The sequence below is a fragment of the Coregonus clupeaformis genome, chromosome 31 (assembly GCF_020615455.1).
Source record: "Coregonus clupeaformis isolate EN_2021a chromosome 31, ASM2061545v1, whole genome shotgun sequence".
Lineage (NCBI taxonomy): Eukaryota > Metazoa > Chordata > Actinopteri > Salmoniformes > Salmonidae > Coregonus > Coregonus clupeaformis.
The window spans coordinates 29,310,631-29,336,992 of NC_059222.1; the positions used below are offsets into that span (position 1 = coordinate 29,310,631).

General features: G+C 41.8%; 2 protein-coding genes across 2 annotated transcripts in view; both read left to right on the top strand.

Annotated features, from left to right (window-relative positions):
• The first annotated feature begins 1,318 nt into the window (after window positions 1-1,318).
• On the top strand, window positions 1,319-17,411 carry LOC121547427 (myosin heavy chain, fast skeletal muscle-like). Its single transcript, XM_041858710.2, has 39 exons — window positions 1,319-1,360; window positions 1,495-1,711; window positions 2,478-2,621; window positions 3,329-3,485; window positions 3,591-3,618; window positions 3,736-3,841; window positions 4,326-4,418; window positions 4,511-4,574; window positions 4,656-4,754; window positions 4,860-4,963; window positions 5,132-5,270; window positions 7,038-7,156; window positions 7,253-7,402; window positions 7,496-7,666; window positions 7,761-8,067; window positions 8,163-8,227; window positions 8,321-8,408; window positions 8,973-9,090; window positions 9,192-9,315; window positions 9,420-9,556; window positions 9,675-9,930; window positions 10,325-10,567; window positions 10,658-10,834; window positions 10,930-11,075; window positions 11,170-11,260; window positions 11,364-11,753; window positions 11,834-12,079; window positions 13,895-14,091; window positions 14,260-14,443; window positions 14,525-14,690; window positions 14,802-14,926; window positions 15,069-15,377; window positions 15,584-15,787; window positions 15,909-16,034; window positions 16,136-16,306; window positions 16,528-16,632; window positions 16,770-16,865; window positions 16,966-17,100; window positions 17,198-17,411. The coding sequence occupies exons 2-39, from the start codon at window positions 1,508-1,510 to the stop codon at window positions 17,207-17,209; spliced, it is 5,796 nt and encodes a 1,931-aa protein (XP_041714644.2). The 5' UTR covers window positions 1,319-1,360; window positions 1,495-1,507; the 3' UTR covers window positions 17,210-17,411.
• Window positions 17,412-17,871: 460 nt separating this feature from the next.
• gas7b (growth arrest-specific 7b) overlaps window positions 17,872-26,362 on the top strand; it is a 51,632-nt gene continuing 43,141 nt past the window's right edge. The window contains exon 1 of the mRNA XM_041858711.2: window positions 17,872-18,552. Within this exon, the coding sequence (XP_041714645.2) occupies window positions 18,373-18,552 (180 nt within the window). The 5' untranslated portion in view covers window positions 17,872-18,372. The remainder of the gene's footprint in view (window positions 18,553-26,362) is intronic.

Here is a 26,362-nt window from a genome sequence, read left to right on the forward strand (position 1 = left end):
CCTTAGCCAAACAGTGTGGATTTTGAGGCTCAATTTAGACCCGGCAGGACCGCCATGTGCATATAGTTTTAATTTCATTTGAGAGTCTGGGATTTTCAGAGATCAGTAGAGATCCTCAGGAGAATGCATGGTGACATTTTGGGCTTCCCCATGACATCCAAAATAGGCATCCTCTCCAATGTCAAAGTCCAATACAGAACACACGCACACACAAAAGGCCCACGGGCCTAAAGCTCGCATGCTATCTCAGGATTAGTCATGATTAGGCCCCATAATCGAAAGACAATCCAGCCTGATCAGAAAGGCACGAAGACATTTCCTATCGCTGAGTTAAAGCTGTGTGTCATTAGCTGTGTGATGCCTTCTTTAGAACTATCTGTTTAGTGCACAGTGATTGACTATCATATTTAGGGTGACGCATCCCACCTGTGTTTGTCTTATTTTTCTGTGGTCCAGTTATAAACACACACATTCAGTGTCTCAAAAGTCATCATCATAACTTTGGAATTTAAATTGTCTGAAAACCAGATTGGAACTTAAGCTTGACATTGGAGTATAATACCCATCCTGCATGTTTTACATACTGCAGGATTACACTAGAGCTTTAATTCGATTTCCAATAAGGTCCTGTGCTCTTTCTGCCCAAATACAAACAGATTAGCAGATTAATATCTCCATGCTATTGATTTACGTTAGATTGATGTTTTAAACTATAAATATAAATGATGGAACTATACATTATAGATGGAACATCTATATGCCTGGCAAAATATATAAATGCTGAAATGCCATTTCCTGTCACATACATCAAGGACCAATTAAGATCATGCTTAGAATAGGATCACATATGTATCCTTATCTTTGCTTCATCTGAAATGAATAGCTATCCCCCCAAACAATTTTAAGATGCAAAATATTTCAAGGTTTCACAGTTTTCCAATTCCATCCATCAGTTTCTGTAACGTCTGCCCTCTGCCTCTGAAAACCATTGTCTGGCCACTATGCCACTAGATCCCAGAATAAGCTCCATAATGAGAGATGACAGAGAACTAATCAGGGGGGTGGCTTACTTTCCCAAAACAAGGTGAAGGATTTGAGGGGCGGACCAAATTAACTCAATAAAAGTCCCTTTAATTACTGAGGGATCCGTATGAGGGAGAACTCTGGTGAGTAACACTCTCCTATAGAGGTTTGTGCACTACTGACTGTCTATGTTAAAGCTTTTTATCAACAAAAGGTTCCATTAAGATGTTTTCAAATGTTTGATTTAATTCAAGAATGAATTTAAAATAATGGTTCCTATTTCTCCTCAGGTGAGGGAAACAAAACAACAACCTTTTCTCAGTGAGTCTGGATTTGGGTAAGGTTGAAGATGCATTATTTTACAGTCCTCTCTCAGCTGGTCTTTTTAATTGATTCCTGTCACTGGATGTCTCTCCATCAGAGAAAGTGAATTTTCTGGACATATTTTGAAACTCTGCTTTCTCTTCACAGTAAAAGCCCAGCCATGAGTACGGACGCAGAGATGGCCATTTTCGGCGAGGCAGCCATATACCTCCGGAAACCAGAGAGAGAGAGGATTGCCGCTCAGAACATCCCATTTGATGCCAAGACAGCCTGCTATGTGACCGACAGCAAAGAGCTGTACCGCAAAGGCAACATCCAGAAGAGAGACGCTGGCAAAGTCACTGTAAAGATTACTGGTGGACAAGTGAGTGTTTGACTCCACAAGTGATTCATATAGACAGTATTACTACACTGAGTATACCAAACATTAGGAACACCTTCCTAATATTGAGTTGCACCCCCCCTTTTGCCCTCAGAACAGCCTCAATTTGTCGGGGCATGGGCTCTACAAGGTGTTTAAAGCGTTCCACAGGGATGCTGGCCCATGTTGACTCTAATGCTTCCCATAGTTGGGTCAAGTTAGCTGGATGTCCTTTGGGTGGTGGGCTATTTTTGATACACACGCAAAACTGTTGAGTGTGGAAAAACCCAGCAGCGTTGCAGTTGTTGACACAAACCGGTGCGCCTGGCACCTACTAACATACCCCGTTCAAAGGCACTTAAATATTTTGTCTTGCCCATTCACCTTCTGAATGGCACACATACACAATCCATGTCTCAACTGTCTCGAGGTTTAAAAATCTTTCTTTAACCTGTCTCCTCCCCTTCATCTACACTGATTGAAGTGGATTTAATGTGTCATCAATAAGGGATCATAGCTTTCACCTAGATATTACTTGTTAGATATTACTGCACTGTCGGAGCTAGAAGCACAAGCATTTCGCTACACTCGCTATAACATCTGCTAAACACGTGTATGTGACAAATACAATTTGATTTGATTTGACCTGGATTCACCTGGTCAATGTTTTGTATACTCAGTGTACGTTGTAATAATAACTAATACAATATGTTAGTAATTAACAGAAGTAGTACTACATGTTAATAACTCTCATGTCTAACTTTCCAAGGGTGTAACAGTGACAGAGGATGACGTGTATCCAATGAATCCTCCTAAATTTGATAAGATTGAGGACATGGCTATGATGACCCACCTCAACGAGGCCACTGTGCTGTATAACCTCAAAGAGCGTTACGCAGCATGGATGATCTACGTGAGTCTAGACTGGTTGACATTACGTAGTATCAGTGGTGGAAAAAGTACTCAATTGTCATACTAGATTAAAAGTAAATATACCTTAATAGAAAATGACTCAAGTAAAAGTGAAAGTCACCCAGTGAAAAACTACTTGAGTAAAAGTCTAAAAGTATTTCTTTTTAAATATACTTAAGTATCAAAAGTAAATGGAATTGCTAAAATATACTTAAGTATCAAAGTAAAAGTATAAATCATTTCAAATTCCTTACATTAAGTAAACCAGACGGCACAATTATATATATATTTTTTACATTTACAGATAGCCAGGGGCACACTCCAACACTCAGACATAATTTACAAACAAAGCATTTGTGTAGGGATGACCAGGGATGTTCTCTTGATAAGTGCGTGAATTGGACCATTTTCCTGTCAAAATGTAACGAGTACTTTTGGGTGTCAGAGAAAATGTATGGGATAAAAAGTACATTATTTTCTTTAGGCATGTAGTGAAGTAAAAGTAAAAGTTGGCTAAAATAATAAATAGTAAAGTAAAGCACAGATACACCAAAAAACTACTTAAGTAGTACTTTAAAGTATTTTTACTTAAGTACTTTACACCACTTCATAGTATATACAATTCTTTATCATTCACTCCAATACAATATCAATGAGATGAGCCAAAAGTAATTGGTTACTAATGATGCGCATCATACTGTGTTTCAGACCTACTCTGGGCTGTTCTGTGTCACTGTAAACCCCTATAAGTGGTTACCAGTTTACAACCAGGAGGTGGTAGTGGCCTACAGAGGGAAGAAACGCATGGAAGCCCCACCTCATATCTTCTCTGTCTCTGACAACGCATATCAGTTCATGCTCACTGGTAAGGTTGATATTTGGCTGTAATGAAAAACTTGATTCAGCAGAATTACCTGATAATGTCAATATATCCCTTCATTAAACCTTCAAAAAATATTTGTATTCACAGACAGAGAGAACCAGTCTGTCCTTATCACGTAAGTTGCATTCTATATTAACAAACCGTCATATTTTTGTACCACAAGTACCACTTATCTTACCTATCTCAACGCATCTTATTCTTCTCCCACCCTTGTATCTTTATCTGAACTCAGTGGAGAATCTGGTGCAGGGAAGACTGTGAACACTAAGCGTGTCATCCAGTACTTTGCGACAATCGCAGTGTCTGGGAAGAAAGAATCTACCAGTGGCAAAATGCAGGTGAGAGGCTGTCACGCCCTGACTCAGGGGACGTTTATTTGTTGAGTCAGGGTGTTCATATTCCGTGTTATGTTAAGTTTTCTATGTTTAGTGTCTAGATCGTGTAGATCTATGTTGGCCAGGGTGGTTCCCAATCAGAGGCAGCTGTAGCTCATTGTCTCTGATTGGGGACCATACTTAGGCAGCCGTTTGGCACCAGTCTGTGTGGGATCTTGTTCTGTATAGGTTTGTTTTGTGTAACCTCAAGACTTCACGTATCGTTTGTTTGTTGTTTTGTCGTGTTCAGTACTTAAATAAAAATGTACGCTTATCACGCTGCGCCTTGGTTCCACTAATCTTTAAACGATCGTGACAGAGGCCCTGTGATACCAGGCTGGTACCAGCCGACAAAAACCTAGTTCAAATGTATGTAATAGCCATTTTAACAAGTAAAAATCAGATAAATAGTGGTTTGTGAAGTAAAGTGTTAGCAATTATTCTACAGGGCTCGCTGGAGGATCAAATAATTGCAGCCAACCCCCTGCTGGAGGCCTATGGTAATGCCAAAACTGTGAGGAACGACAACTCCTCCCGATTTGTAAGTTGAGCATATTACCGATATCTTTAATATAATTCTTAAGACGTGTTACAGTTCAAACCAGCAATCATAAATTATTCTCTTTCAAACAGGGTAAATTCATCAGGATTCATTTTGGAACCACTGGAAAGCTAGCCTCAGCTGATATTGAGACATGTGAGTCTACGCTGTGTTTTTCTGTGCATGGTCTAGACTAGAGGTTATGGAAGGCGTTGCAACTCTTGACTCTTTCCCCAGACTTGCTGGAAAAGTCCAGAGTGACATTCCAGCTTGCTGATGAGAGAAGTTATCACATCTTCTATCAAGTTATGACCAACCACAAGCCAGAGCTGATAGGTAAGGATCACATGATTAATGGCATCCCCAATGGTCCATCCTGACATTGAAGCGGAGTATTGAGATTGAATTCTAAATCACTAATGACTATATTGATCTCCACAGAGATGCTGCTCATCACAACCAATCCATATGATTTCCCCATGATCAGTCAGGGGCAGATCACTGTGACCAGCATCGTAGACAAAGATGAACTGGTCGCCACCGATGTAGGTCTTCTTGATTTGATCAATAACTTGACAAATCATGTTTGCACATGTATCATAATGCGATTAGCATAATACAACATCATGTGGAATCTGCTTATAGTATATATTTAGATTCCTGCTCTTCTATTAACATTGAATCTACTTATATCTGATTTATTTGGCTACTAGACTGCTATTGATATCTTGGGCTTCACGCTGGATGAAAAGATGGGCATCTTCAAGCTGACAGGTGCTGTGATGCATCATGGGAACATGAAGTTCAAGCAGAAGCAGAGAGAGGAGCAAGCAGAGCCAGACGGCACTGAGGGTAAACATGGGTTTTGAATATGTATACATAATATGAATATACTGTACAGTGAGGGGGAAAAGTATTTGATCCCCTGCTGATTTTGTACGTTTGCCCACAGACAAAGAAATGATCAGTCTATAATTTTAATGGTAGGTTTATTTGAACAGTGAGAGACAGAATAACAACAAAAAAATCCAGAAAATGTCAAAAATGTTATAAATTGATTTGCATTTAATGAGGGAAATAAGTATTTGACACCCTCTCAATCAGAAAGATTTCTGGCTCCCATGTGTCTTTTATTCAGGTAACGAGCTGAGATTAGGAGCACACTCTTAAAGGGAGTGCTTCTAATCTCAGTTTGTTACCTGTATAAAAGACACCTGTCCACAGAAGCAAGCAATCAGATTCCAAACTCTCCACCATGGCCAAGACCAAAGAGCTCTCCAAGGATGTCAGGGACAAGATTGTAGACCTACACAAGGCTGGAATGGGCTACAAGACCATCGCCAAGCAGCTTGGTGAGAAGGTGACGACAGTTGGTGCGATTATTCGCAAATGGAAGAAACACAAAAGAACTGTCAATCTCCCTCGGCCTGGGGCTCCATGCAAGATCTCACCTCGTGGAGTTGCAATGATCATGAGAATGGTGAGGAATCAGCCCAGAACTACACGGGAGGATCTTGTCAATGATCTCAAGGCAGCTGGGACCATAGTCACCAAGAAAACAATTGGTAACACACTACTCCGTGAAGGACTGAAATCCTGCAGTGCCCGCAAGGTCCCCCTGCTCAAGAAAGCACATATACAGGCCCGTCTGAAGTTTGCCAATGAACATCTGAATGATTCAGAGGAAAACTGGGTGAAAGTGTTGTGGTCAGATGAGACCAAAATGGAGCTCTTTGGCATCAACTCAACTCGCCGTGTTTGGAGGAGGAGGAATGCTGCCTATGACCCCAAGAACACCATCCCCACCGTCAAATATGGAGGTGGAAACATTATGCTTTGGGGGTGTTTTTCTGCTAAGGGGACAGGACAACTTCACCGCATCGAAGGGACGATGGACAGGGCTATGTACCGTCAAATCTTGGGTGAGATCCTTCTTCCCTCAGCCAGGGCATTGAAAATGGGTCGTGGATGGATATTCCAGCATGACAATGACCCAAAACTCACGGCCAAGGCAACAAAGGAGTGGCTCAAGAAGAAGCACATTAAGGTCCTGGAGTGGCCTAACCAGTCTCCAGACCTTAATCCCATATAAAATCTGTGGAGGGAGCTGAAGGTTTGAGTTGCCAAACATCAGCCTCGAAACCTTAATGACTTGGAGAAGATCTGCAAAGAGGAGTGGGACAAAATCCCTCCTGAGATGTGTGCAAACCTGGTGGCCAACTACAAGAAACATCTGACCTCTGTGATTGCCAACAAGGGTTTTGCCACCAAGTACTAAGTCATGTTTTGCAGAGGGGTCAAATACTTATTTCCCTCATTAAAATGCAAATCAATTTATAACATTTTTGACATGCGTTTTTCTTGATTTTTTTGTTGTTATTCTGTCTCTCACTGTTCAAATAAACCTACCATTAAAATTATAGGCTGATCATTTCTTTGTCAGTGGGCAAACGTACAAAATCAGCAGGGGATCAAACACTTTTTTCCCTCACTGTATATATACTTAATCTGAAATTAAAAATACAACATGTGACTCATCTCACAGATGGTCCCTTGAGGGTGGTCAACTTTACGTAATAGAGATGTAAAATTATTCTACTGCTGCTGTCATTGTTTTAGTGGCTGACAAAGTTGCCTACCTCCTGGGCCTGAACTCTGCAGACCTGCTAAAAGCTCTCTGCTACCCCAGAGTGAAGGTTGGAAATGAATATGTCACCAAGGGACAGACAGTCCAGCAGGTGAAACACCATATCTATTTAATATTACCGAAAAATTCATATCAATCAGTCCATTATGATTATTACAATTCTGTTGTATTGTTGTTTCACATTTAGGTCCATAATTCAGTTATGGCCCTGGCAAAATCGATCTATGAGAAGATGTTCTTGTGGATGGTTATCCGCATCAACCAGATGTTGGACACCAAGCAGCCAAGGCAGTTCTTCATTGGTGTCCTGGACATCGCTGGGTTTGAGATATTTGATGTAAGTATTGAATGTCGTCAGCGCTGTACTTCATCTAATGATACAGTCTCTGCAATATTGAAATACAGTATGTCAATCAAATACTTTCTACAGTACAACAGTCTGGAGCAGCTGTGTATCAACTTCACCAACGAGAAACTGCAGCAGTTTTTCAACCACCACATGTTTGTGCTGGAACAAGAGGAGTACAAGAAAGAGGGAATCGAGTGGGAGTTCATAGACTTTGGAATGGACTTGGCTGCCTGCATTGAGCTCATTGAGAAGGTAAGTGTAATGGGAATTGTTAATGTCATATGAGAAGAATTTACACTACTGTTGTATCTCGTATCAACCTCTTATCAACCTCATTCTACAACAGCCAATGGGCATCTTTTCCATCCTTGAAGAGGAGTGCATGTTCCCCAAGGCTTCAGACACCACCTTCAAGAGCAAGCTGTACGACCAGCATTTGGGAAAGACTGGCTGCTTTCAGAAGCCCAAGTCTGCCAAAGGCAAGGCCGAGGCCCACTTCTCCTTGGTGCACTATGCCGGAACTGTAGACTACAACATCTGTGGATGGCTGGACAAGAACAAGGACCCGCTGAACGAGTCTGTGGTCCAGCTGTATCAGAAGTCTGCAGTTAAACTGCTGTCTCTCCTATATGCAAGCTTTACACAAGCCGATGGTATGGGATCTATAACTTTACCTCTTAAACATGGTCTTGTTTACACAACATTATGTTTTAGATATTCACACAACCCTTGCTTGTTTCATTGACAGATCTTAGCAAGAAAGGTGCCAAGAAGAAAGGTGGCTCTTTCCAAACAGTGTCTGCCTTGTTTAGGGTAGGGGGATTCATCAAGTAGTGAAAATACTGACTACAAACGAGGTATTGAGACTCAAACTTTTCACTCAAACACATTACTTTCATCCCACAGGAGAACTTGGGCAAGCTGATGACAAACCTTAGATGCACTCATCCTCACTTTGTGCGCTGCTTGATTCCCAACGAGTCAAAGACTCCAGGTAAAACTAAAGCATTGGTTATTGAGTGTAAGTACGAAATGCAGTGAGCTCCAAAAGTATTGGGACAGTGAATTTTTGTTGTTGTTTTATTGTAAATAAGAATAGAATATGTTTCTAAACACTTCTACATGAATGTGCATTCTAAAAGGATTACGGATAATCCTGAATGAATTGTGAATAATAATGAGTGAGAAAGTTACAGATGCACAAATATCATTACATGCTAGGAATATGGGACCAAATACTAAACTTTGGACTACTTGAATACACATATAAGTGAATTTGTCCCAATACTTTTGGTACCCTAAAATAGGGGGACTATGTAAAAAATAAAAGTGCTGTAATTTCTAAACGGTTCATCCGATATGGATGAAAATAACATCAAATTAAAGCTAACAGTCTGCACTTTAACCTTATAACCTTATCATTTCAAATCCAAAGTGCTGGAGTACAGAGCTAAAACAACAAAAAATGTGTCACTGTCCCAATACTGTTGGAGCTCACTGTAGCAGTTAACAATCATTCTCTTCAGAAAAAATGCAGCTAAAATCTTGAACATCTTAGGTCTCATGGAGAATGCCTTGGTGATCCACCAGCTGAGGTGTAATGGTGTGTTAGAAGGTATCAGAATCTGCAGAAAAGGTTTCCCGAGCAGAATCCTGTATGGTGATTTCAAGCAAAGGTATACAATCATCCATAGTAGTTCACCAAAAATGCTATGCATTTAAATCCTTTGAAAAAATATGACATACCTAATGCATATATCTTTCATGTTTGTAACAGATACAAAGTCTTGAATGCCAGTGTTATCCCCGATGGCCAGTTCATTGACAACAAGAAAGCTTCAGAGAGGCTCTTGGGGTCAATTGATGTGGACCACACTCAGTACAAATTTGGGCACACCAAGGTAAGAGGAGGCCAATTTTTTTCACAATCACAAACCACAATGTTAACATTAGCATTTAATCTAAATCCTATTCTACGGCCCAACTATGTCCTCTTGTCTCTCAGGTGTTTTTTAAGGCTGGGCTGCTGGGAACTCTGGAGGAGATGAGAGACGAGAAGCTGGCAGCTTTGGTTACAATGACTCAAGCACTCTGCAGAGGCTTCGTCATGAGGAAGGAGTTCAAAAAGATGATGGAGCGAAGGTAAGACTGTTCAATTGACTCAGTAGGACTGATCTGCTTGACTAATTATCTGTAAAGCTATAATATTTCATTTTTCTGACCATGGGGATGATGTAATAGCCTCTTATTCTTTGCACAGAGAATCTATCTTCATCGTCCAGTACAACATCCGCTCCTTCATGAACGTGAAACACTGGCCATGGATGAAGCTGTACTTCAAGATCAAGCCCCTGCTGAAAAGTGCTGAGACAGAGAAGGAAATGGTCACAATGAAGGAAGAGTTTGCGAAGTGCAAGGAGAACCTGGCCAAGGCTGAAGCCAAGAAGAAGGAACTAGAGGAGAAAATGGTCACGCTTCTGCAGGAGAAGAACGATCTTCAGTTACAAGTAGCTTCGGTATGTTATTCTCCAGTTAGGCCCCAAAACATTTACAACAAAGCTATATTGACATTGTAAAATAAATAAAAGCATGTAAAAATATAAAGGTTATTTTATGTTGAAACCCTCATATTAAACACCGACGGTATTCAGTAAGTTGATGGGTTATATTTAGGATAATGTTTTACAGCTCTGTCATTCTATTTTTCATATTTAAAACATCTTATTTTATAATTTTATATATTTTACATGTTATAAAAATGAGCTGTAATCCTTTAAAGTTTCCAAAATTCTGGTAGTTTACTGGTAAATTGTGAAAGTTACCAGTAACATTCCCCCCTTAGCAACCCTAATTTTGATGAAAAATAAATATAATATTTGATTTAAACATGTTTTGAAAATGATTCTGTAGGAAAGTGAGAACCTTTCAGATGCAGAGGAGAGATGTGAGAGTTTCGTCAAGAACAAGATCCAGCTGGAGGCCAAAGCTAAAGAGCTGAGTGAGAGGCTGGAGGAAGAGGAGGAGATAAACGCTGAGCTGACTGCCAAGAAGAGGAAGCTGGAGGATGAGTGTTTTGAGTTAAAAAAGGACATTGATGATCTGGAGCTCACCCTGGTTAAAGTGGAGAAAGAGAAACATGCAACTGAAAACAAGGTTAAAGCAACTTCCCCAGCATAAAGTATACATTGAAGCTATTTATTTTATCAGTATGAGAACTATTAACTTTTGTGTTTGTGTGAACAGGTGAAAAACTTGACTGAAGAGGTGTCAACACTGGACGAAACCATTGTTAAAGTATCCAAGGAGAAGAAAGCCCTCCAAGAAGCCCACCAGCAAGTCTTAGATGATCTCCAGGCAGAGGAAGACAAAGTCAACACTCTGACTAAAGCCAAGGCCAAGCTGGAACAGCAAGTGGACGACGTGAGTTTGACAAGTCCAGTACATCATAGGCCTACTGTATGTCATGACGTCCTAACCTTGGTATATTCTTAAAATTCTTCCATGTGATGTTACAGCTAGAGGGCTCTCTTGAACAAGAGAATAAACATTCCATGGACCTTGAGAGATCCAGGAAGAAGTTTGAGGGAGATTTAAAACATGCCCAGGAATCCATAATGGATCTGGAGAATGAAAAACAGCAAACGGATGAAAAGCTGAAGAAGTAAGATGAAATACTACTTACATTCTGTATACATTCTACTGGATCAAGTTTTATCCAAATTTCAATAACTTTCAATTAATGTTTAACTTTATAGGAAAGACTTTGAAATCTGTCATCTTGTTGGGAAAATTGAGGATGAGCAAGCCCTTGGTGCCCAGTTGCAGAAGAAACTCAAGGAACATCAGGTATCAAAATGCAACAAATGTTTCAAGCAATGATATTGACATGTAGTGCAAATGCCGACAATGCGTCCAATGATTTTTTTATCAACTGTTCTGTTTCTTCCAGGCCCGTATTGAGGAGCTGGAAGAGGAGATTGAGGCTGAACGTGCTGCTAGGGCTAAGGTGGAGAAACAGAGGTCTGATCTCACCAGGGAACTTGAGGAGATCAGTGAGAGGCTTGAGGAAGCTGGTGGAGCCACCATTGCTCAGATCGAGATGAACAAGAAGCGAGAGGCCGAGTTTCAGAAACTGAGAAGAGACCTGGAGGAGTCAACTCTGCACCATGAGGTTACTTCTGCTGCCCTGCGTAAGAAACATGCAGACAGTATGGCCGAGATGGGAGAGCACATCGACAACCTGCAGCGCGTCAAGCAGAAGCTGGAGAAGGAGAAGGGAGAATACAAAATGGAGATCAGCGACCTGGTCAGCAACATGGAGTTGGTGTCCAAATTGAAGGTAAGTTGACAAGTTAACATGATGTATTGAGCATTTTCAAACCTATATTTGTGGTTATAAAGAATGTTTTGTTCTGGCAGAGTAACCTGGAGAAAATGTGCCGAAGCCTTGAAGACCAAATCAGCGAGCTAAAGGCCAAAAGCGATGAAAGTCAGCGAAACGTCACTGACATCACTGTCCAAAAAGCAAGATTCCAAACAGAGAATGGTGAGCTTTCTCGTCAGCTAGAGGAGAGAGAATCGCTGGTATCTCAGCTGACCAGAAGCAAACAGGCTTTGACTTCGCAGGTGGAAGAACTGAAGAGGCTGGCTGAAGAGGAGGTTAAGGTACAGAAACACAACTGATTGAAATGTCCGCATCAAGTCAAAAAAACATTAAGACACATACAGTGGGGAAAAAAAGTATTTAGTCAGCCACCAATTGTGCAAGTTCTCCCACTTAAAAAGATGAGAGAGGCCTGTAATTTTCATCAGGACAAAATGAGAAGAAAAAAATCCAGAAAATCACATTGTAGGATTTTTTATGAATTTATTTGCAAATTATGGTGGAAAATGAGTTTTTGGTCAATAACAAAAGTTTCTCAATACTTTGTTATATACCCTTTGTTGGCAATGACACAGGTCAAACGTTTTCTGTAAGTCTTCACAAGGTTTTCACACACTGTTGCTGGTATTTTGGCCCATTCCTCCATGCAGATCTCCTCTAGAGCAGTGATGTTTTGGGGCTGTCGCTGGGCAACACAGACTTTCAACTCCCTCCAAAGATTTTCTATGGGGTTGAGACCTGGAGACTGGCTACTCCAGGACCTTGAAATGCTTCTTACGAAGCCACTCCTGGGATCATTGTCATGCTGAAAGACCCAGCCACGTTTCATCTTCAATGCCCTTGCTGATGGAAGGAGGTTTTCACTCAAAATCTCACGATACATGGCCCCATTCATTCTTTCCTTTACACGGATCAGTCGTCCTGGTCCCTTTGCAGAAAACCAGCCCCAAAGCATGATGTTTCCACCCCCATGCTTCACAGTAGGTATGGTGTTCTTTGGATGCAACTCAGCATTCTTTGTCCTCCAAACACGACGAGTTGAGTTTTTACCAAAAAGTTATATTTTGGTTTCATCTGACCATATGACATTCTCCCAATCCTCTTCTGGATCATCCAAATGCACTCTAGCAAACTTCAGACGGGCCTGGACATGTACTGGCTTAAGCAGGGGGACACATCTGGCACTGCAGGATTTGAGTCCCTGGCGGCGTAGTGTGTTACTGATGGTAGGCTTTGTTACTTTGGTCCCAGCTCTCTGCAGGTCATTCACTAGGTCCCCCCGTGTGGTTCTGGGATTTCTGCTCACCGTTCTTGTGATCATTTTGACCCCACGGGGTGAGATCTTGCGTGGAGCCCCAGATCGAGGGAGATTATCAGTGGTCTTATATGTCTTCCATTTCCTAATAATTGCTCCCACAGTTGATTTCTTCAAACCAAGCTGCTTACCTATTGCAGATTCAGTCTTCCCAGCCTGGTGCAGGTCTACAATTTTGTTTCTGGTGTCCTTTGACAGCTCTTTGGTCTTGGCCATAGTGGAGTTTGGAGTGTGACTGTTTGAGGTTGTGGACAGGTGTCTTTTATACTGATAACAAGTTCAAACAGGTGCCATTAATACAGGTAACGAGTGGAGGACAGAGGAGCCTCTTAAAGAAGAAGTTACAGGTCTGTGAGAGCCAGAAATCTTGCTTGTTTGTAGGTGACCAAATACTTATTTTCCACCATAATTTGCAAATAAATTCATTAAAAATCCTACAATGTGATTTTCTGGAATTTTTTTTCTCAATTTGTCTGTCATAGTTGACGTGTACCTATGATGAAAATTACAGGCCTCTCTCATCTTTTTAAGTGGGAGAACTTGCACAATTGGTGGCTGACTAAATACTTTTTTCCCCCACTGTATACTGTGGTCCTCTGTAGCTCAATTGGTAGAGCATGGCACTTGTAACGCCAGGGTAGTGGATTCTATCCCCGGGACCACCCATACCTAAAAATGTATGCACACATGACTGTAAGTCGCTTTGGATAAAAGCGTCTGCTAAATGGCATATTATTATATTATTATACTAAACATTTCCCTTTACTGGATGTGTTTGCAGGCCAAGAATGCCCTAGCCCATGCCCTCCAATCGTCCCGCCATGACTGTGACCTGCTGAGGGAGCAGTTCGAGGAGGAGCAGGAGGCCAAGGCAGAGCTGCAGCGTGGCATGTCCAAGGCCAATGGAGAGGTGGCTCAGTGGAGAACCAAATACGAGTCTGATGCCATCCAGAGAACAGAAGAGCTGGAGGAGGCCAAGTACGATTAGTCACCAAACATTTCATTGCAAAGATATTCTGATTTGCATACAGTGTTTTTTGGAACTGTTGATACCAATATGGAGGCCATTCTATTTCTTAATATCAAACAGAATTTGCTGAAATCTCTTTATCTATGGCTGTCTATAACTTTGAACTTATCTAATAGGAAGAAGCTTGCCCTGCGTCTTCAGGATGCTGAAGAGACGATTGAGGCTGTGAATGCTAAGTGTTCTTCTCTGGAGAAGAGCAAGCAGAGGCTGCAGGGAGAGGTGGAGGACCTGATGATTGATCAGGAGAAAAATAATGCCTGGGCTGCTAACCTGGACAAGAGGCAAAATAACTTTGACAAGGTATTAAATTACTTGGAGAGGAATCAAATCGTTTTAAGTTGAGAAGTCTATTTCTTGGTAACAAACGTTTTGTCTCCTCAGATTTTGGCTGAATGGAAGCAGAAGTATGAGGAGAGTCAGGCTGAGCTGGAAGGTTCCCAGAAAGGGTCTCGTGCTATGAGCACTGAGCTCTTCAAAATGAAGAATTCTTATGAGGAATGTCTGGACCAGCTGGAGACCATGAAGAGAGAGAACAAGATCCTGCAGCGTATGGCTTAGAATGTAGCTTTGGCATTCTTTGACTTTAAAAAGTATCCTATAGGCAAAGGCAACTGATAAAAATATAGACCAAATCTCTGTTTTTCTATTTGATCACCAGAGGAGATCAAAGACCTGAGTGATCAGGTTGGTGAGACTGGGAAGAGCATCCATGAAGTGGAGAAGGTTAAGAAGATTATAGAGACTGAGAAAGCAGAGATCCAGACAGCTCTTGAGGAAGCAGAGGTACTGTGTTTCAACAATACTGTAGATGAGTAAAGTTGGTGTGGTTCAGTTCTGCGCATGAAACTTGGTAGGTTGTATTCTTTATAGTTACATGTACACTTCAATGCATGTGCTCTTCAATCACCACCCTTATCTCCCTCAGGCTTCTCTGGAGCACGAGGAATCAAAGATCCTACGTGTACACCTGGAGCTGGCCCAGGTCAAAGGCGAAGTGGACAGGAAGCTGGTGGAGAAGGATGAGGAGATGGAGAAGCTAAAACGCAACAGCCAGAGGGTGATCGAGTCCATGCAGAGCACTCTGGATGCTGAGGTCAGGGGCAGGAATGATGCTCTCAGGTTCAAACGCAAAATGGAGGCTGACCTTAACGAGATGGAAGTCCAGCTGAGCCATGTCAACCGGCAGTCTGCTGAGGCCCAGAAACAGCTGAGGAATGTCCAGGGACAACTTAAGGTATGGGTCTCTTTTAATGCAAACAGCCAGGGGGTAAATTTTGGAGCAGGGTAATGTGTGGCATCATAACAGAGCATGGTAGTACCACTATCCCCCAACTTCGCTGAATTGGTGTTAGAAGTAGGATCCACACCTCTACTTCCTTGCTGCACTTCAGTTGCAGCTTCATAGAACTAATCAAGACATGGTTGTGACTGGTTTGTCAGGATGCCCAGCTGCACCTGGATGAGGCTCTGCGTAGCCAGGAGGAGCTGAGGGAGCAGGCAGCCATGGTGGAGCGCAGGAGCTCCCTGATGCAGGCCGAGGTGGAGGAGCTGAGGGCTGCCCTGGAGCAGACAGAGAGGAGCCGCAAGATGGCCGAGCAGGAGCTGACTGAAGCCTGTGAGAGAGTGGGGCTGCTGCATTCCCAGGTTAGTGTCAGTGGCTTATATCTCTAAGGAAATATAATCATGTAAATTACAGTTGAGGCCTTATCTATTCCCATCGGTCAAGTCAGGAAGAACTTCTCAAGTTTAAGAACTTCTGTTTCAGAACATCAACCTGATAAGCACCAAAAAGAAGATGGATGCTGACCTCACCCAACTCCAGGCTGAGGTTGAGGATTCTGTCCAGGAGGCCAGGAATGCAGAGGAGAAAGCCAAGAAGGCCATAACAGACGTGAGTGACAACCAGAGGTTTCACTGAGTACACTGTGAACCCCTGTCATAGACATCGCTCTTTGAATCCTGTTTGTCCTTGTTCTCTGTGTGCTAATGCAGGCAGCCATGATGGCTGAGGAGCTGAAGAAGGAGCAGGACACCAGCGCTCATCTGGAGAGGATGAGGAAAAACCTGGAGGTCACGGTCAAGGACCTGCAGGTCCGTCTGGACGAGGCTGAGAACTTGGCCATGAAGGGAGGCAAGAAGCAACTCCAAAAACTGGAGACCAGGGTGAGTCAATAACAGCTATTTTATTTTGATATGCAAATGCTTCGCTCTCAAATTGATTAAATCCAGAGGAGGTGCTGACTGAGTACAGGGGTAGGAAAATCTCTAGGTCTATAATAACTCTGCATCTGAATTTCAAATTGATTTTTCAAATGAAGTGCATATTAATTAAACAAATATATTTGAAAGAGTGAGATTCCAACCTTTGACCCTCTGGGTTGCAGGTGCGAGAGTTGGAGGGAGAACTGGAGGCTGAGCAGAGGAGGGGAGTTGATGCCATCAAAGGAGTCAGGAAATATGAGAGGAGAGTGAAGGAACTCTCCTACCAGGTAGAGGATTACCATATTGCATTGATATTACCACTACGACTACTACTACAGTAGTTTAATGATAATGATGGTTACGATGACGATGATGTGGGGTAGGTGGATGAAGACAAAATGGTAATAATAACAATATTTTCCAGGCAGAGGAGGACAAGAAGAATGTATTCAGACTCCAGGACCTGGTGGACAAGCTGCAGCTGAAAGTAAAGGCATTCAAACGCCAGGCTGAGGAAGCTGTAAGAAAAATAATTATTTGTCATCTATAACCCAATTCAAAATGGCTGCATATTTATTTAATTATGATGTTAACCTTGTTGATGCTGAACTTCTCCACAGGAAGAGCAGGCTAACACCCACCTGACTAAGTGCAGGAAAGTGCAACATGATCTGGAGGAGGCATCTGAGAGGGCTGATCTTGCTGAGTCCCAGGTCAACAAGATGAGAGCCAAGAGCAGAGACATGGGCTCAAAGGTTTGTTTGAAATTATACCTTTATAGAAAATGTTGTTTAGTAATGCCACAGTATTCATAGGTAGTGAATGATATCAAACCTTTATTTTTTCAAACAGAGCAAAGAATAGTGAAGACAAGAGAAGATATGACTCAGAAGACTCCTAAAATAGGAGTTTTGAATGACTTATGTACTATGCATGCTTGGCTTACTGTATGCTGTATTATTAAACTAATATAATATGGGTTTATGTGTGTAGACCTATGATATAAATTCCTTTGGAAAGAATAATGCATTTCTACCTGAAGTCCCCTGTAGCTCAGTTGGTAGAGCATGGCGCTTGCAACGCCAGGGTTGTGGGTTCGTTTCCCACGGGGGGGGCAGTATGAAAATGTATGCACTCACTAACTGTAAATCGCTCTGGATAAGAGCGTCTGCTAAATGACTAAAATGTAAATGTAAAAGTGTATTGGCGCCGCCTTGTGGTTAACACCCGTTGTATTCTCTAGTTTGCCTTCACTTCAAGATTGCGACTCTAAGATTATTTTCGACCTAATAAATATGGCTATACTCTATGTTACAACGAGCATAGGCTCACCTACCATGATTGTGAGATCTTCACTAAGTTTAATTGCAAAATAAATTGTGGCACAAATTCCAAAAGTAGGACTACGTAGCTGCATTCATTAGCCTACATTCATTGAACGTGCATATAATTGATACGTGGAGCTCCTTTTCAACAGTTCACATGTTATGGCAACGTCACATTACTTTACACGGTCGCGTTGTCAAACCTTCATAAACAATCACGTCTCGGAGAAGTGATTCAATTCACAAAGTCCATTACATTTCAAGAGGCCCAGCCTTGGTGAAAGTTGCTAATTGATTCCTAATCCCCACAACATAACTCATGTGCAAAAAAACGGATGCGAGTACCGAGTTTTCTCATACCAAAGCGCAAGAGGAATTGAAGGAGCACAGACTTGACTGTGGACTTTGCTAAAGGGAGTTCACACAAGCGGAGAAGCCACCATATACACACGCTCAGAACGCATCTGCGCTACAGGATTCTATTGACAAGGGACACTTTTTCATTCACTCAAAAAGTACTTTAACCAGATTCGCAACATGTTGGATTGTTGTCATTGATGCGCTAACTAATCAACATTACAAGTTTGACAAAAAAATCTACACTGAAAATTCTACTCTGAAAAAGCCAAGTGAATCTCGAGGAGGGGGATCAGTCTGTGTAAATCTACGCGCGGACCCGACGTTATACCGGAGAAGATAACGATGTCTGGATCATACTGCAAAAGTTTATACTCCTTCAGCGGGGACCAACATCAGCAGGGTTTGACTTTTGAAGTGGGAGAAATCATAAAGATAGTTCAGCCGTTGCCTGGCGGCTGGTGGGAAGGAGAGCTGGATGGAGTCAGGGGATGGTTCCCAGCAAGTTATGTTCAGGTCTTAGAGGTAAGTCTGAATGTCCACTCTCAGATCAATAAATGGTGCCATGTCAATGGGGAAACAAATAGCAACAAAATAAACAATTTTTTATATATTTCACCTCTCTCTTTGTTGAGTTTTGAGTAGTGTATACTTACTATGACCCAATTAAATGAAGTAGTCAGAGTCATTATGATACATACTATATTACCCAATGAAATAAAGTAATCATAAAGAGTCAACAGATGTCTTTACACATCAATAACACATTTAGATATTTTGACATTGTGATAAATACATATGTCCACTCTCACACCCTCATAACCCCACATTCACACCCATGGCTGGTTAGGATTTTAAACAGTTTTCCTATGGGTGTTTATCAGCTTGAGAGCTAGCCTCCCCACCCCTGTCCACTCTACTACACACTCTGTCTCACTGAGGCCTCCACCACACTTCCTCATTCCTGACACATTCCATTGAAATTCTCAGGTCTCCTGCCTGTGTGTGTGTCTGTCTGTCTGCATGAGTGCACAGGGCAGATTACTGAGGAAACACACTGCTCTGTCACAGCAAGGTCACAAGCACGCACAAACACTCGCTTGTGCGATATGCAGGTGAACATAGGGTTCACAGAAGGGCATGGAAATCATTAGCAAAGGACTGTCTTGAATCAGGTTTTAACCAAAAGTGACAAGACAACACACAGCAAATTACATGTTGTTTTATCAACTCTTGGCAAATTGAGATGGGCAGATGGGAGTAGATCTGTAGGGTGTGGGCTGGTTGGCTGGCCGAGGCAGCTGGTACTCAACACACCTCAATCTGTCATTCAAAATACCAGCTTGATGTAGTTGTGTAGCACTTGAAGGGGTGACCCTGTAGTTCCAGAGCATGTGAACATCCATAAAGGCTCAGATCTCTTGATAGAGGTTGTACATGTACATACAGGAAGGCTTGGAATTAGGCAGAGATGGGATGAGTTTGTACTTGATACAGTATTTGGTACAGTAGTGTACATCTCTATTTTTACAGATAAGGAGAAGTGGGAAGCAGCTCTGACATGAACTGATACTTGGTGTGTAACAGGTGGAGGCTGCATTGAAGGAAATTACTTGAATAGTTAGTTACAGTGCCTTGCAAAAGTATTCATCCCCCTTGGCGTCTTTCCTAGTTTGTTGCATTACAACCTGTAATTGAAATAGATTTTTTTTTTTTTTTTTAACCTTTATTTAACTAAGCAAGTCAGTTAAGAACAAATTCTTATTTACAATGACGGCCTACACCGGCCAAACCCGGACGACGCTGAGCCAATTGTGCGCCGCCCTATGGGACTCCCAATCACGGCCGGTTGTGATACAGCCTGAAATCGAACCAGGGGGTCTGTAGTGACGCCTCAAGCACTGAGATGCAGTGCCTTAGACCGCTGCGCCACTCGCCACTATTTTGTGTATGTTCATAAAATGGACATACACAAAATAGTCCAAATTGGTGAAGTGAAATGAAAAAAATAACTTGTTTCAAAAAATTCTACAAAATAAATAACGGAAAAGGGGTGCGTGCATATGTATTCATCCCCTTTGCTATGAAGCCCCTAAATAAGATCTGGTGCAACCAAATACCTTCAGAAGTCACATAATTAATTAAATAAAGTCCACCTGTGTGCAATCTAAGTGTCACATGATCTGTCACATGATCTCAGTATGTATACACCTGTTCGAAAAGGCCCCAGAGTCTGCAACACCACTAAGCAAGGGGCACCACCAAGCAAGCGGCACCATGAAGACCAAGGAGCTCTCCAAACAGGTCAGGGACAAAGTTGTGGAGAAGTACAGATCAGGGTTGGGTTATTGAAAAATATCCGAAACTTTGAACATCCCACGGAGCACCATTAAATCCATTATAACATTTTTTAAAGAATATGGCACCACAACAAACCTGCCAAGAGAGGGCTGCTCACCAAAACTCACGGACCAGGCAAGGAGGGCATTAACATACGTAAAAATGTATGCACACATGACTGTAAGTCGCTTTGGATAAAAGCGTCTGCTAAATGGCATATTATATTATTAATCAGAGAGGCAACAAAGAGACCAAAGATAACCCCGAAGGAGCTGAAAAGCTCCACAGCGGAGATTGGAGTATCTGTCCATAGGACCACTTTGAGCTGGGCTTTACGGAAGAGTGGCCAGAAAAAAGCCATTGCTTAAAGAAAAAAATAAGCAAACACGTTTGGTGTTCGCCAAAAGGCATGTGGGAGACTCCCCAAACATATGGAAGAAAGTACTCTGGTCAGATGAGACTAAAGTTGAGCTTTTTGGCCATCAAGGAAAACGCTATGTCTGGCGCAAACCCAACACCTCTCATCACCCAGAGAACACCATCCCCACAGTGAAGCATGGTGGTGGCAGCATCATGCTGTGGGGATCTTTTTCATTGGCAGGGACTGGGAAACTGGACAGAATTGAAGGAATGATGGATGGTGCTAAATACAGGAAAATTCTTGATGGAAACCTGTTTCAGTCTTCCAGAGATTTGAGACTGGGACGGAGGTTCACCTTCCAGCAGGACAATGACCCTAAGCATACTGCTAAAGCAACACTCGAGTGGTTTAAGGGGAAACATTTAAATGTCTTGGAATGGCCTAGTCAAAGCCCAGACCTCAATAGTTATAGTGAATAGTTATGCACGCTCAAGTTTTCTGTTTTTTTTTGTCTTATTTCTTGTTTGTTTCACACAAAAAAATATTTTGCATCTTCAAAGTGGTAGGCATGTTGTGTAAATCAAATGAGACAAACCCCCCAAAAATCAAGTTTAATTCCAGGTTGTAAGGCAACAAAATAGGAAAAATGCGAAGGGGGATAAATACTTTCGCAAGCCACTGTACGTACATTGGCTCAGGCTTAAGGATGTGTGTTGCACCATCACCCCCTCTACCCGTTCCACCACCTCACTAAGAACTGGATGAGAAGGAAACTCTATTCACTTGTAAAATCAGATACGTTTCACCTCTAGTAATGCAGGGACTGGTCCAGAGCATTACTGTAAAGGAACATGTAGTCTATATGACTGTGCATCAGTAGTTACCATCAGCAATAAGTATTGAGCAATATCTCTGAATAGCATGAAAGCATTTATTTAAAAAACACAGAGATACAGTGAGGGAAAAAAGTATTTGATCCCCTGCTGATTTTGTAAGTTTGCCCACTGACAAAGAAATGATCAGTCTATAATTTTAATGGTAGGTTTATTTGAACAGTGAGAGACAGAATAACAACACAAAAATCCAGAAAAACACATGTCAGAAATGTTATAAATTGATTTGCATTTTCATGAGGATGGAAGACATACAAGACCACTGATAATCTCCCTCGATCTGGGGCTCCACGCAAGATCTCACCCCGTGGGGTCAAAATGATCACAAGAACGGTGAGCAAAAATCCCAGAACCACACGGGGGGACCTAGTGAATGACCTGCAGAGAGCTGGGACCAAAGTAACAAAGCCTACCATCAGTAACACACTACGCCGCCAGGGACTCAAATCCTGCAGTGCAAGACGTGTCCCCCTGCTTAAGCCAGTACATGTCCAGGCCCGTCTGAAGTTTGCTAGAGTGCATTTGGATGATCCAGAAGAGGATTGGGAGAATGTCATATGGTCAGATGAAACCAAAATATAACTTTTTGGTAAAAACTCAACTCGTCGTGTTTGGAGGACAAAGAATGCTGAGTTGCATCCAAAGAACACCATACCTACTGTGAAGCATGGGGGTGGAAACATTATGCTTTGGGGCTGTTTTTCTGCAAAGGGACCAGGACGACTGATCCGTGTAAAGGAAGGAATGAATGGGGCCATGTATCGTGAGATTTTGAGTGAAAACCTCCTTCCATCAGCAAGGGCATTGAAGATGAAACGTGGCTGGGTCTTTCAGCATGACAATGATCTCAAACACACCGCCCGGGCAACGAAGGAGTGGCTTCGTAAGAAGCATTTCAAGGTCCTGGAGTGGCCTAGCCAGTCTCCAGATCTCAATCCCATAGAAAATCTTTGGAGGTAGTTGAAAGTCCGTGTTGCCCAGCGACAGCCCCAAAACATCACTGCTCTAGAGGAGATCTGCATGGAGGAATGGGCCAAAATACCAGCAACAGTGTGTGAAAACCTTGTGAAGACTTACAGAAAACGTTTGACCTGTGTCATTGCCAACAAAGGGTATATAACAAAGTATTGAGAAACTTTTGTTATTGACCAAATACTTATTTTCCACCATAATTTGCAAATAAATTCATAAAAAATCCTACAATGTCATTTTCTGGAATTTTTTTTCTCATTTTGTCTGTCATAGTTGACGTGTACCTATGATGATAATTACAGGCCTCTCTCATCTTTTTAAATGGGAGAACATGCACAATTGGTGGCTGACTAAATATTTTTTTCCCCCACTGTACATGCCAGTCTGAAGTTTGCCAATGAACATCTGAATGATTCAGAGGAGAACTGGGTGAAAGTGTTGTGGTCAGATGAGACCAAAATGGAGCTCTTTGGCATCAACTCAACTCGCCGTGTTTGGAGGAGGAGGAATGCTGCCTATGACCCCAAGAACACCATCCCCACTGTCAAACATGGAGGTGGAAACATTATGCTTTGGGGGTATTTTTCTGCTAAGGAGACAGGACAACTTCACTGCATCAAAGGGACGATGGACAGGGCCATGTACCGTCAAATCTTGGGTGAGAACCTCCTTCCCTCAGCCAGGGCATTGAAAATGGGTCGTGGATGGGTATTCCAGCATGACAATGACCCAAAACACACGGCCAAGGCAACAAAGGAGTGGCTCAAGAAGAAGCACATTAAGGTCCTGGAGTGGCCTAACCAGTCTCCAGACCTTAATCCCATATAAAATCTGTGGAGGGAGCTGAAGGTTCGAGTTGCCAAACGTCAGCCTCAAAACCTTAATGACTTGGAGAAGATCTGCAAAGAGGAGTGGGACAAAATCCCTCCTGAGATGTGTGCAAACCTGGTGGCCAACTACAAGAAACGTCTGACCTCTGTGATTGCCAACAAGGGTTTTGCCACCAAGTACTAAGTCATGTTTTGCAGAGGGGTCAAATACTTTTTTCCCTCATTTAAAATGCAAATCAGTTTATAAAATGTTTGACATGCGTTTTTCTGGATTTTTTTGTTGTTATTCTGTCTCTCACTGTTCAAATAAACCTACCATTAAAATTATAGACTGATCATTTCTTTGTCAGTGGGCAAACGTACAAAATCAGCAGGGGATCAAATACTTTTTTCCCTCACTGTAGAGGTGTATAGAAACAGGAAGTTCTTCCGAATGAGTTAGCAAATGATGCTACTAATGCTGACTTGGCTCTTGCATATGGATCTGAATGAAAGAACCACAATAACAACTTCCTTATTCTAGTCAACCAATCAAAGTAGCCAGGCTGTCCTACATTAATTCAAAAAAGAGGAAAACACACCTAGAAATACAGTCATATAAATCATAAATTCAGACCAAGGTGTATTCAACGACACAATCAGGGGAATGTGTGTTTTCACCGCTTGTGTAGTTTACAGTGCGGTTCTTTGATCTCCGTCTGAGACACGCTCCATTGTCATCTTCAGCAGACAACGCTTTGTTCTCCAAACAGTCTATTCTTCTTATTTTTCTTCTTCACACTTTGATGAATCATTCAACAGAAAACCTGTCATCAGGCCTGTGCTCGTCTTGACAGACCCTCAGATCCATACAGTCCCCAGGAACCTCCTTGTATAGATAGATACTGCCTTTATTTTAACAAATAAATACAACACAGAAGGCGTTCATCAGATTTTATGATGAGATGTTCATAACTTTATTTTTTAAATAACTTTAACTTGTATATTTGTGTTATTGTTATGGAAGCTGGAGAATGTGTAATATAATTGGGCCCTGGAGGCTACTTTCAGATACATTAAAGGGGACGGTGATAATAAGCTATACATTTCATGTTACTATAGCAGTGATCACTGAGTGAGGGATGACAGCTGTGTTTGATTGAGGAACTGTTTCATGTCCTCCTTCTTTCGTTTATTTTCAAAGCTCGCTGATTGACCAAGATAAAGAGGAAATGTGGTTATATAATTTATAATGTAATGAGATATTTAGGATAGTCTGGTTAAAGAGGTGACCCACCCCTAACTTCTCTATCAGTAAAATGCTGAAATTAGCATTTTTCTATATCAGTAAATGAGTCTACCCATTGTCTATATGGTTTTATATACCGATATGACTCTGGTGGTCATGACAACCTAATTGATGAACAGAAGCGGAACAGGGCACAGTGAATCATGGATCATGCCATTGAATGATCAAGTCAAGTGATTGCTGATTAGTGGCAAACTAATTGAGGTGGAGCTTAATGAGGAAGAGATGAGGAAAAAAGGACAAAGGAAGTGAAAGCTGTAGAATCTAAATGAATGGACCAATCAGACACACCGTTGATGACAGATTTCACCCAATGGAAATGGCTGTCCAAGGGACAAAGAATTTGATTGGTTCGAAGAATGAGTTTTTGTGGATAATAGTTAGCTACAGCCATTTACCCCGTTGGTGAGTTGGCAATGACTGACTATTACCAGAAAACAATTTAGTCTCCATGCTAAACTAAATAGCACTTTGGTGTGATGTCACTTTCCTTTGCCTAATCGTCTTGAAGTAGCTCACAACTTACTGTAAATGTCTTTAGCTCATTTCCTATACATCTTATGTATTCTAGCTACCCTCTGTTCCAATCAAATCAGATTAAACTATAGGTCATAGTGTAACATACTGGGTTTTGTGGTGTCCATGCTATGATATTATTATTTGATTATTCCATTAGTTGCTATGGAAGGGCATGTTGATTTAATCTCTCCTTAGTAGCCCACTGTCACACACACACTCGCCCTAATCTCCAACCCAAACACAGTCTAGTGTGATTATCAGCACTGGCGTGACTGAGGGAGCTGGCATGGTGAGGCAATGAGGCCTACTATATTCTGTACTGTGTGGGCATGGAGACCACAGTTCTAGTCTAGATGACAGCTGGGCATGGTCAGCGTTACTGGGGCACCACTCCCATAACTAATCAGGACGCCCCCGTTACTCCTGAAATATTAACGTGGGCCGTGGATGGATGTGTAACTCTAACTCTACAGATGGGCCCAAGAGGGACCATCTGTAGAGACTAGGCTAGAGAGTTCACAGTGACTCCCAAACATTGACTAAGTCATTTTACTTGTTGAGGTTTTCACATCTACTAACAGCAATATGAGGCAGACCTTTTTCTACTGTTGAAATGAGGCATGGAATCTTATGTGATGTTAATGTCATAACATGTGACAACAAGTAAAGCAACATGTGATAACATGAAACTACACATGTGAAAACATGAGATCACATGTGAAGTGTTAAAAAAACATTTTTACATTTTTTTGAAGGGATATTATTTAAATGTGTAATAGTCATCCAACTTAATCTCCATATGGCGTATGTTTTTAAAGTGAGTTGTGTTTTAATGTTAAACTTTAAAATGAGGAAATAATTAAATGAAACCAGACAATATACTGAATTAACCAACTGATCTGAGCTTATTCAACTAAAAGGGGATCACATGAAAACATGTGTTTTTGGAACACTTCACATGTGATCACGTGGAATTCATATGTTTTTTCCACAAGGGAACTTACCCTCTCTCAAGTCTTCCCTCAGTGGTTTAGTCAACTGTGTTATGAAACTGTATATGTGGTTGTAACTGGACTAGGGGACTAGTGCAGTGTTAGGACTCTGGGCTCCTCACACAGGGGGTAGGTAGATG